General features: G+C 37.8%; 1 protein-coding gene across 1 annotated transcript in view; it reads right to left on the minus strand.

Annotated features, from left to right (window-relative positions):
* OTC (ornithine transcarbamylase) overlaps positions 1-12,855 on the minus strand; it is an 81,965-nt gene that overhangs the window by 43,522 nt on the left and 25,588 nt on the right. The window contains exons 2-3 of the mRNA XM_081042604.1: positions 5,447-5,585; positions 3,888-3,969 (exon numbers count right to left, since the gene is read on the minus strand). Coding sequence (XP_080898730.1) covers positions 3,888-3,969; positions 5,447-5,497 — 133 coding nt within the window. The 5' untranslated portion in view covers positions 5,498-5,585. The remainder of the gene's footprint in view (positions 1-3,887; positions 3,970-5,446; positions 5,586-12,855) is intronic.

Here is a 12,855-nt window from a genome sequence, read left to right on the forward strand (position 1 = left end):
GTTTCATTTGTTTGTGCATTCACATCAGACAGTTTTGAATAAAGGGCTTCTTCTAGTAATAATTTCTGTCTGGGAAAATAAAAGTACATCTTACTTTGCTCTTTCTTTTCCTCACAGAGCCCTGCAAGCTTTGGAAGAAAGGGTATAAATAAAATTCATGCACTGGAAATCTGAGGGCTCTTTTGATAGAACTAAGGCCTTCGTTTACCTCTCTGTGCTTCACTTTCCCACCTGCAGAGCAGCATCACAATTTTCATATTGCCACCTTTGTAAAGATGATGAATTTGAAAGAGCTTGGAAAGCACCGGCTTCTGTGTCACCTTGAAAGTCAAATACCAATGTTAAATAATGAAAAGACCCGTCTCTTAGGATGCCCTGTGCATTTTTCTATCAGCTACTGCACTTACCGAGATTAATAAATCTACCCGTCTATCTGCTCAATTAACTTGCAATGAAAGAATATAATCATCAGTAGACACACAGGAGAATTGCACGGTTTGCCAGGCAGGCATACACAAAGAGTGTGTGAGGAATGAACGATCTACGACTACACACAGAAACATCGATACATCTCACAAACCTAATGCTGAGCCGAAGAAGCCAGACACAAAAGAGCATATGCTGAATGATATAAAGTTCAAAAACAGGCAAAACTAATCTGTGATGTTTGAAGGCAGGATAATGATAACCCTTGGGTAGGGGGAGTAGCAGCTAGAAAAAGATACAAGGGAAGGCTTCTGATTGCTATTTAGTATCCTGTTTCTCTAGCTGGGTATTAGTTACAAGGCTGTGTTCACCGTAAGAATTCATTGAACTATACGCTTATTGATTGTGCACTTTTCCGTAGGTGGGTTACACTAACAATTAACAATAAAAATATTACACGAACAATTAATATGGCTTAAGTTGGGTGGAGAATTTTATTCTGTCCCCTGAGATAAAGGGGAATACTGCTGTATCTCCACAGCTCAGGCTTGGGATGGACTCCTCACGGATTGTCCTGTGAGGATCACCCCATCCCAGAAGCTGGCACAAAGCCGGGGCAGTAACAGGCAGTTTTAATTACATCCTATTTTCATTCTAAATACCAAGGTAACAGGTTTTAATGAAAAATTATGCCAGGGGACAACTATTAAGCTGCACATGTACACAACACAAATGCTCTGCCATGTTTTCTTGCTTGAGGTTTACAGTTTCTGTAAATGTTTAAAGCAGCTACTTCCTCTGCCTGATTCTCCTACTGTTGGGTTTGGCAGGATGCCATACACAATTAAAACCACAGATATTTATTGAGGCTAATAATGAATACTTTGTGAACCATAACTTTTTATGATCATATGTTCCTTTTCCTCATGTATTTGTTGTTACAGTTGGCAATTTTGTGCAGGTTTCAGAGCCCTTCTTTATAGAAAGCCATCATTTAACAAAATGCTTAATGCCACCTATAGAAACAATTTTCCTGGAATAAAACATGACTATCACATGTCCAAACTAAATTAGATACTTAAAAAATACGTTTAATAATAGCTTCCAATCCTGAGTCTGCCGTTTATTAGTAATGTGTCAGTGGGCCATTTGCTGAACCTGTTTTTCTCAATGGTCTCACCCTCATGGAGTTGTCAGGATTAAGCGAGATAATCCATGTAATTAATGTAGAGTGCTTGGCACAGGATCTTCACCTAAAGGCTTATTAAATCTTCACTCTTGGTTTTATTAATAGCTTAACAACCACATTAAATGTGAATGGTAAAACTGATCACTTATTCAGGGATATTTGATATCAACATAACATATGAACAGAGAAGACTGGTAGAAAAATACCAACAACTAAGAAAAATTAATTTTAAAATATTTAAAATTGAGAAATGTCTCTGCATTAATTTGATTCATTTGATAACTTCAAAATAGAACACCCCTCCTATGTACTAATGATTAAAAATGATAAAATAAAATAAAATTCTGCCCAGTTCATGGAAGACCACTGTTGAAAGGGAACAGAATTTGAGAATTACCAACTGGTTAATGCAATATTCATTTTCCCTTTACTGTATGGTAGATGTCAACATGATCTCTTAAAGGAGCCAGCTTTAAATAGCAAAATGTTCTCATGTTTTCTTCCTAAGGCTTTAGAGATTAGGCGACACCGTACATGTTTCCCCTCTTCCTCTTTCCTTCTCTCAGAGGATGTGGGGAGTGCATTAGCAAGAGCACTGAACGTGACGTCTGAATCCTGCTGCTATATGTATTAATTGAGTGAAGTGGGGTGGCCAGTTAGCTCAGTTGGTTACAGCATGGTGCTAATTGAGTGAACTTAGCAAATCACTTAATCCCTCTGAACTTCATTTTGTTATGTATTTGATGAACTTCATTGCTGATCATTACAAGGCAAGATTTGCACGAAGTTGTTGTTTGCTTCTAAGCCCTAGAAAGCTCTGATGCTTGTTGATTTGAAGAATCATCCAATGCATTTTTGTCACTGGTACCTCCTCCTCAATCCTATCCATTTCCCCATTTGGGCAGTCATATTATTTTTTTTTTCAGTGTATTTTTCTAAGACCCATCAGCTCCAAGTCAAGTAGTTGTCTCAATCTAGTTGTGGAGGGTGCAGCTCACAGTGGCTAATGTGGGAATCAAACCGGCAACTTTGTTGTAAAGAGCACCATGCTCTAACCGGCCTCCTCCGGGGGCAGTCATATCATTGATTCCAGGGAGGTCTGGTAGAACAGAAACACGGAGAGAAAGAAAAAAAGTCAAGGTGTAGATTACATGTTTCAAAATAGACTTTTTGAAACTCAGTACACAGATATTAGTTTGAGAAAAAAGAAATTTTGAGTTTCAACAGCTTAGGAGTCCAGGCACAAACAATAGGTTTGAAAGAATACTACATGGAAAGTCAGAGCAAGTTTTCCCTCCTACTTTATCGCTGGGCCCCCAATACTGGGAATGGAAGGGGAAAAAGAGGAGCGAGAGAGAAGCAACCAAAGTAGAATTTGATGGACCTTTGATGCTGTACCTTCCTGTCTGTCCCCAGGCCAAGTACTGAAGGGTGGGGAGCAAGATGAAAATTTCAGAAGAATTTGGGGAACCCCAGAGATGAGAACACCTGTGCTGTGCTTTTAAGACAGAGCTACAGGAGGAACTCCCTAGTACCCAGCATGAGTAGAGAGAGCCTTGCAGTGTCTCTGTGTCCAGTGTGGCTTGGAGACCTGGCAAGAGGTTGAGAGAGCAAAAACTAAGATATATTTCAGGTATGGTAATCAGAGTGAAGCCAACTCCACAGTGAATGGGAGACAGCCAAGGTCCAATGGGGATACAGAAGTCCCAGTAGTCTCCAGCATGGATCTTGGATGATGATCTCCTGATGACCAATGACCAGATCCCCATAGCCCTCGATGGATGTCTTGACATTTAGATAGTTTCCAGGATGGAACCATGACTGCACGGAAAGGGAGAGGAAACTCTAGGTGGCAAAGCAAACCCTGAAATGACTGAGGATTGCCTACCATTGCAGAGATTAGGTTTCCACTATCCAGCAACATTGGTAAAAACAAGAAAAAGTTGTTTACATATTAAAAATAATACACATTTCTCTCCCACATGAGTTTGAGGCCTGAGAATTTGTGCCTGCTTGCATTTTGTACCGAACATGAATTGCTATTTGGGACTTCCGCTCAAGTCCTCATTGAATTCCTACAGAGGAAGCTAATCTTTCTACTTGCAGCTTCTGTGAGAATTGGAAGAGGCATTCAGAGGTTTGCACTGCTCCTCCAGGGCCAGCGTTTCCCCTCTGTGGTTGCTAAAGAGACAAATCCTCCCACTGAGTTACACTTCCCAGGTCCTCACCCTCCAGCCCCTTCTTCAACACACAGGAGAGTTTGTGCACTCACCCGTTTCCGTGGACAATCTTGTTCGAGTACTTCTTTTTTCAAAAATCATGCCTAAGGACTTCCCTTGCAATAACGGCAGATACTGAAAACCAAGGACAAAAATGCAATTAAAATGAAAAATATATGTCTATCCAATATCAAGGGCTATGTTTCATAACTTAATTCTTTACATTATCAGAAAATGTAGAATAATTCATCACTGCTTTCAAATAAGTGTTCAAAATGGTATTTAAAAAGTGAATTTAAAGTGTTTGTGGGTTTTTTTTTCATGTTCTACACAAATGGAGGAAGGGAGCAGAAACTCCCACAGCTTATTGACATATAATTAGAGAGGATTATTAGTTGCTCTGGGTTCAATGTGAACAGTTGTTCCAAAGGATATTCATATTTCACACTGGAACCATCTTCTTCCTTAAATCCATGGAAATGCCCATCAGTGTCCAATGACCTTGAAGATGCATGGTCCAGAAGTGTTTTCTCAGATAGGAACACGCTACCCTATCACAACATGGGGCACTAAGATTCCTAAAGATGCAGCCTCAGAGTGTCAGCTACATTTTCCTCATGCATCCTCATGGGAATGCAAAGGCTTTGTTTCTGAAAGTCCTGTGGAAACAATCTGGAGAGTTTGATGTGGGGTGGGGCTCTTCCTCCTTCCTCATCTATGGATGGACACTCCCCATAGGATGAGTTCTGGAACAAATAGATTCCTGCCAGCTAAGCTTCCTCTCACACAGTGTAAATAACAAAGGCCTGGAATCTTGGGAGACCTTTTCTCAGTATCTCAGGTCTTCTATAGGGCCATCAACTCATCCCAGTTGGACTCTCTCCTGTTTGCAATTTGTTCTCAGGAACTTGGAGAGCTTGTGAACTAGATAAGAAAATCAAAGTTGTATACAACTTTCTCAACCTGCAACCAACTCTTGAAAAAAGCTTTTGAACAAGCTTGGAATATGACAATGTTTTTGTGATTAAGCAGTCTAAATGAAGCTACTGCATTAATTAAGCGTGTTTCAAACATGAATTGCTCAACATGCAGACTAATGATTATAGCTAAGCACCATGTCCCATCTTTTCTCCTACTGGATTACCATTTAATTGTTTCTTTGCTAAATTTTTTTAAACACTCATATCATTGTACATTTTTTTACATTATCCTAATAATCATATATCTGATATGCATTTTCACAATTGAAATTTGTTGCTAAAAAAAAGTATCATGCTTATTTTTAACTGAATAGAAAACACACAGAGAAAAGAAAGGAAGTATAAAAATAAAATCTTTCTGGAGAAATGATTCCTTAGGTTCTGACCCAGTTAATAATGAATTTCAACATTCCACATGAAAGAAGTACAATGACTTGTCATTGAATAACTGATTTTTATGCTTTTTATATGCCTGTACACTCAGTGATAATCAATTACCTTGACTGTGTGGTTTCACTACTTGCTACTGTTCCGGAATTTTAATGTGTTTTCTTTTCCATATTTCTTTGGAAAGGTCGTCTTTAAAAAGGCTGATTGGCAGTAATGGAAAGTAAGATGAAAATGCTACATACCTCTCCTTTCTGTTTTATCCTAAATTTCAGATCTGCTGATAGCCATAGCATATACTTAATTTCTTCTCCTGTAAAGTTCTTAAGAGTGAGGAGGTCACGACCCTTCAGCTGTACTTTATTTTGTAGCGGTTGTCCACTTCTACAAAAAAAGAGAAAAAGAAATATACATTTCCATAAAAAAACATGTCCTGTGGTGACTCATCGTTTTATTCTGGAAACAAAACATAGTAAATTACATGTAGCCTCATGTGTGTCTGCAAAGTGCTAATGCATTGAAATTGATATGGCTGTGCTTTACATTTTAGACATCCAGTATTTTGATTGTTGAGAGAAGAGAAGAATTTGAAGAAAGAGATTGAATTCTTGTTTGTTATAAATAGCCCTACAAGTGGCTTTGCCACTTACTACTTAACCTCTCTCTGCACCTAAATTTCTCACCCAGAAAACGAGTATGACAATCTTAGAGGGTTGTTGTGTGGATGAAATAATTTAATACATGGAAATCAGACAATGCCTGGCAAATAATAAGCATGTGATAGAATTTAGCTATTATTGAAATCATTAGATTGGACAATCAGAATTTATAATGTACATACAATAGAAAACAGTTCCATTCATTTTCCCCTACTGCCCTTCAAATCTATTCTTGGAGATTTGTTCTTTTTACTTGTCCTAAGAGTCTAAGTAAAATGATGTGAAATAATAATAATGATTTTTTTGAACTTCAAGAAATAGTGTACTGCAGGTTAACAGCTTCTTCCTTGCAGCTCATGCCTAATTCAAGCTGGCCTCATCTCTAGGGGGAAGAGGGACCATAAGCTGTTTCTTCTGATTCCTTGCCTTCAGTTTCTCCAAGTAAAGCCAAGGGAAGTTGAGGAGTTAAAGGCCAGGCAAAGTCTGGTTCTGTTCTAACAATCTAGCATTGGTGAAGGTGCTTGAGTAGGTGTTTGAAATGGATCTACAATATGTTTATTTATTTATAATATATGCATTACTATCCTAATAGATTAGGTCCATAGCAAACCATAAAGAAAATAAGTTAAAAAATTAAAAGTTTAGACTAAGAAGAATAAAATATTTTAAAAATAAATTGTAAATATACAAAAAATATTTTGCTGGCTAAAGACCTTTCTAGAATAGACCTTCATTTTCTTCTTTCTACTGGAACCCTAGTAAAAAGTTTATAAAACTGTGTCCAAAATCTAGATAGTAGCAGTCAGCAATTTGATAACTTTAGAGACATAGCATAGCGTTTAAGCAGGAAATTTGTTTTTACATATGTATTTTGGTTATATGTTTGGTTCTAATGATATTAGTCATAATATTAAGCAATACTTAGAATATACAAGTACTGATACTGTTGAGAAGTAACCATTTGACTGATATTCATGCATTTTTCAGAGTACACTGGATTTTTTTTTTCTGGGGATCTGTAAACAGGTTTAACATGTCTGCCCTGGAATGGAATCATGGTAGCTTCATCTTTCCCCATTCACATATAGGGCAGTTCGGAAAATATTTTTTCTTCTGGAATAAGGTCCAAGCAACATAAAGTCACAGAAGATAAACTCTACTGACTCTATGTCTTGCAATAATACATTAATAGTCCTTGGTTTAACACTTCCTTCAATATTATTTTTAAATGAGGGGAGGAACTTCACTGGATAATCTCGCTCCCCAAGATTCAAGGAATTTGGGAAACATCACTATAGTTGTTGAGCTCATATCCATCAACAACAGGAAAAACAAGCCATGGGTTAATTTTGAGGCCTTATTTTTTGCCTAGAGCGCCAGCTCAAACTCCTAGTTATTCTGGAGCCCACAAAAGCTGAGTCTCCAAACTGCTACACTTAAGGGATTCAATACTCTCCTTCAGTCTCAGCCCCTAAAGGACTTTGTTGTATCCACTCCTTTTTAAATGCTCATGGGGCTACAACTTTCATTTAAGAAAATATCATAGATCTTAGAATTGAGTTGTTGAATCACAGAGAAAAATGATTAGAAATGAAAATTTTGCAGGGAACTAAACTTTTTTCTCCCTTTTCCACGGAAGGAAATAGAAAATAATGGTGAAAGAGGATGAACAACACCTTTAGCTACTTCAAAAAAAGTTCCAACTTCCAGCCGTTATTACAAGACAGATTGGGTTTTTCTCCAATTTGTCCCTACACACTTCAAGGAGTTTCTAAGTTGCAGGTGGGGTTAGGGTTCGGTTTGGGTTCGGGTTAATGTTCTGCTGTTGAGATCACATGATGAGATGCTACTCCTTTCATTTCTGCAATGATAGATCTGAGTATAAAAGGTAGAAAGAAAACACAAACATCCTGCTTGAATCTTGCCTTTTTGTCCAGACCTTTCATTTTCAAATTTATACAGGGACAGAAACTTTATTTCAAATTCTTTTTCTTGGACCACAAACGATCAGAAGAATACCTCTTCCGGACTCCAGCCACTAATAATGGCGCCCTCATTCTTGTTGCCTGGGCATTACACCTCCAATAAATGTTAGCAGATAAGCTTTTTTTTTTTTTTTTTTTTTTTTTTTTTATACAGACAGTTCTGGCCTTGAGACGTAGTGTGGGGCTGTGAATAACCATTAAATCTGAACCCATGCAAAGCAATCTTAGTAATCAATGGGAAAAATCACAATTGTTCTGTGACTTTAATTTTTTTTAATGAAAACATTAAAAAGTCTCTTACTGTCAGTCTAAATACATAGGAAAATGAGGAAGATAGTAAAACTGATATATATATTTAGTACACTGTAATTTAAAACACTAGAAACATTGAGAATTATAGTGTTTTATTTCTTTGTCAAGAGTATGAACAATGCATGCCATCTTTTTATCATAAAATTTATGATGCACAGCAAGCATCTTTTCTATGCTTTGGTGAATTGTCATATTCCTTTGGAAGTTTCGATCAACTTCCAACGTTTTGTCCTTGGCCCTTTCAATATTTTGAAATATCTCTGAGAATTCTTTTAATGTGAAGTGTTTTGCAGGTGTCACTTCCTCTGGAACATGTTCATACTTTTTGTCACAACCACTTTCCCTATTTATGACGGTAACTTTGTCTTCACTAAGTTCCCCTAGCTGCATATCTAGAGCCTCCCAAACAGCAGCAGGGTCAACAATCCCAGTCAGCTATTTCTTTCATAAGTACATTAACATTTGATTCAAATTTAACGGCCAGTGTTATTTTTTATTATTATTATTTCTCTGCTGCACTTTCATCTCCATCAGACAATTCCCTCTTTCAGTCATCCATTTTTATAAAATGTCACATGGGTTTATCATTGGGAGACAAGACGGCAGCACGACTATGTACTTTTTGCTGTCTGTATGCGAACTGAATAACATATGCACAGTGAGCAATAAACAACAGACTTCGAAAGAAGGAATGTGATTGGTCACTGATCATGGTGTGCATCAGTTATTTACATAGTGATTTGTGGACTGAAAAGATAGCAGTGAAGTTTTTACTTTCTGCAGCTACTCACGATTAATATACCATGGCAACTGAAATCTCAACATTGTACTTGTAATACTGGACTTATTCAACTAAACTGTGGTAATTGAAATTCCTGCACATAGGGACCATGCAAAGGAAGGACGACCTGTACTTCAAATGCGTTCCCATCATAAGACTGTTCTGTCCAGAACACTCACCCCTCAGCTCTCAAGATGGGCTTTTTCTCTTCCTTAGGCTGAAAGCTTAAATACCACCTCCCAGGAGATTTCTTCTCTGACTGTACTAAGTAATCACCGCATTGCCTTCATTTTGTTCATAACACTGACCATAATTTTTCATATGTATTTATGTCTATTTATTGCTTACTTTTTATCTTCCCATTGGATTATATGACCCATGATGTCAGGGATCCTGTCTATTTTATTCATTAATATTTACGCAGTGCTTATTGAAATGCCTGGGATATATAGTAGGCATTCAATAAATTCTTCTTAAGTAAATGGATGAATGAATGATAGTATGTCTCTGGGGCAGAAGTAAATCAATGTGTGTAAGAAATTCAGCAGATTTCCAGGAATGAATTTAGAAATTTGTCATGATGGATTTTCAATGCCCTGACCAAGATCTGATGACCAAAAAAAGATACGGAGAACCCCAAAACAGAATTAATGTTGAGGCAAGAGCAAGTATCAGCTGTGGCCCAGGCCCAAGAGTCCCAGAGGAGAATTGATTGTAGCCTAGTGTGTTGCTACAGTTGAAATCCCCTAGGGCTCCACCACACCAGTAGAGTATTTGCACTACTGGAAATAATGGTTGGACATGCTCATGTGACACGAGTCCATTATAACCTTGGATCCTAGGTGAAGCAGTCTGAGTCATGTGCAGAAACCTGGGAAACTGGTGAGAGGATGTGATGGGAAAAGTTTTTGCCCATGGCACCATGAGAGCCAAAATCCAAAGTCCTGTAATCATGAACTACTACAGTATACCGATATTTCAGTTCCCTCTCTCCACTAACCCCTTTGGGATACAACCAGTCCCCAAGGTTCTTGGGGATAAAAAGGGTGGAGAGATAGATATTGTACATCTGGTCATATTGGAATGTGAGGGCATGAGTGATAAACTGGAAATTTTTTTTTTAAATAACACCTCAACTGGTGAAGGGGGTCATACTGTTTACACCATTGAAAAATCATTAGAGTAGTCACCACCTTTCATAGTTCTATCCAGGAGGTGGGGCAGGAAATGTTTGCTTGGGAAAGAGCTGTTTTTCATAGATATCAAGAGCTAACCAGGAAAATTTATCACTGGAAGGAAAGCAAACACAATGGATCCAGTTTAAATTCCTATCCTGTTTTCTATCTCCTCATAGACCTCCCCTTGGCTCCAAAATGAGACTGCCACACCCCTTTCCTAAGCTACTTAAAAATCAGAGAAAAGTAGACGAGCTCCACAATTGTACCATGTTGAAATGCCTCCGCCACAGGCCCTTTTTTCTGGTCTCTATCAAGCATTTATTGTTTATCTGTTGATAAACCCACACTGGAATTAGCCCAGTAAAAAACCCCGGCATAAATGGCTATTATGTTCTCACAGAGACCCCATGCCTCAGTTGGAGGCAGCCTAGTCTGGTTCACAAGCTCCCAGACCAGGGCCAGAATCACTATTTTAGTATTCCCATAAAATGCATGGTGTTTTTGTACTCAAATGTGTCTCCTTGGTAAACCAGACCTAAACCACATTATCATTCTTCAGCCAACACATAATAGGGAGGACAGGATTCTAGAAAACAATGGGAACCACGTGCAGATTTTCTGTCAAAACTGTCACTGCAACCGGGTTAAAGCCAGAACTTTTCAAAAAGGCAAGACTAGTTCTTTACATTAATTTTATCCCTTGAAAAAAATAATTGTAGAAATTTCTCAACCCCAAATCACTGAATACTAAGAAGTTAAGCCAAGGTAATAGTAGATCCTTGTGTTAGCTTTACCCAAATATCTTCCCAGCTAGAAAATGGAAGAGTATTCTCTATTGGCAGAATGAACCTTTCATTACTAGAGTCTACATTTTCCAACTCTGCTAAATTGTTTGGAGCAAGGGGGAAGACCTGGATGTGTTCCCTTGTCTAATTGTATTTTGTTGGAAGAAAAAATGCTTGATTTAAGTAAAATGTGGTCAGTCAGAAACAGACTTTGCCAGAGTAGGAAAAAATTCTGTGTTAAATGATATTTTGATCAGCGTGGAGAATTTAAGATAAAGACTTTAGCTTCTGGAGGCATAAGAGAGGGCCAATAGCCCCTATGGCTGAGATTCTGGTGTTACTTTAACTGTGCAGATTGATGCAACAGTTAAGACATATTTTCTTGGTGTGTTTTTTTTTACTGAGATATTTTGGCTGTACCTAAAAAAAGGATATTGTGCAAGGGTAGATTGGCCAACTTGATCAATTTGGAAGGATCAAAGTAATCAAAGCAGTGCACTGGAAAGATCAGTGGTTTGAAATACTCAAAGTCTAGTCCTAGTTCAAGTATGACCTTGGGAAGACTATTGCCCACCTTTAGCCTCAATTCCTCATCTGAAAAATTAAGAAAATGTACTAAAAGTCAGTGATCCTTCATCTCTTTGTCTTCCACAACATTCATGAAGTTTATAAACACGAGATTTCCCACAGGCCATACTGGCGTCATTGAATTCTCAGTGGCCTAACTTTACTTCCTCCATCCCTTACTTTCTTTCCATCTCGAGAAGGCATATTGCAATACATGCAAGGAAGAGTCACTTTATTTTCACAAAACCCTTGAACCTGATCCTACTGATTTAAAAAAGCGCAAATCATTTCCAAATTTCTTTATTATTAACAGTAATAATAATTTATTAATAAAAATGTACTTGAAACCTCTCTCACTGTTGCCACATACTCATGTGAGGTATAAATTACTACTGATAATTGGATGACGAGGTGGTTTCTAAGATACCTTACATTGTCAATATTCTAAAATTGTGAGATTTCCCCTCATCTGAAAATTGAAGAGTGAGATGAGGGTTAGCTTTGTGCAGACCTCCTATTAAAGGGCTGGAAACCCAAAACTGTTGAAAATCTGTGGCTGCCTCTATTTCTTTTATCTTAGTTAAATTACTGAATTACTAAAAACAACAAACTAGAAATAAAACCCAAATTCTACTTTTGGCCAAGGGAAACATTATGACCCCCACTCCGTGCCTGGTCTCGTGCTGTATATAGTTTTCTGAAGTCAAGAAATATATTTTTTAAAAGGCAATAATGTTCAGTTATGACAGAAAATGTGAATAATCAGAGGACTGTTTTCTCTATGCAAGAACATGGATGGCCTGTGATTGCTTGGTCTGTGTGTCCATGGGTGTATAGATGGGCGTGTGTGGGGGATGAAGGGAACATAATGAGTTATGTAAGCCCTTAGATAGGTCTGGAATGAAATACCTGAAAACCAGTCACCACCGGCTCCAATCCATAACCTCCACAGAATTGTGTGGCTTAGCTCAATATTCTCTGAAGAAATTTCTATTTGTAAGATGAAATTGAACTGCACTGACAAATTGGTCTTCTCTGATAAAGAAAGAGATTTTTTAGTGGTTTCTTTAAAAGCTATAAGTGGTTTTCCTAATAGGCAACAAATCATAGGACACTGTCTATTAGCCAAACACAGCTGGGCTCTAGAGCCTCGTTTGTAAGATGAAAAGCCTATGGATTGGGTGTTTTCGGCAGTCTTTGTGTCTGATCCTATTGATTTTGTAAAAAATAATAATAATAATAATTGACTAAAAGTGATTGATCCAGGAGCCAGCATGGATGCTTTCAGCTTCACTTAAGCTGTTATTTCTCTCGTCCGTAGTGATATGACTGCTCATTTCAAAACTGTGTAGTCCCTGTTTTGTGACATTGCCAAACCCTAACCACA

The sequence above is a fragment of the Rhinolophus hipposideros genome (genome assembly GCF_964194185.1).
Source record: "Rhinolophus hipposideros genome assembly, chromosome: X".
Classification (NCBI taxonomy): domain Eukaryota; kingdom Metazoa; phylum Chordata; class Mammalia; order Chiroptera; family Rhinolophidae; genus Rhinolophus; species Rhinolophus hipposideros.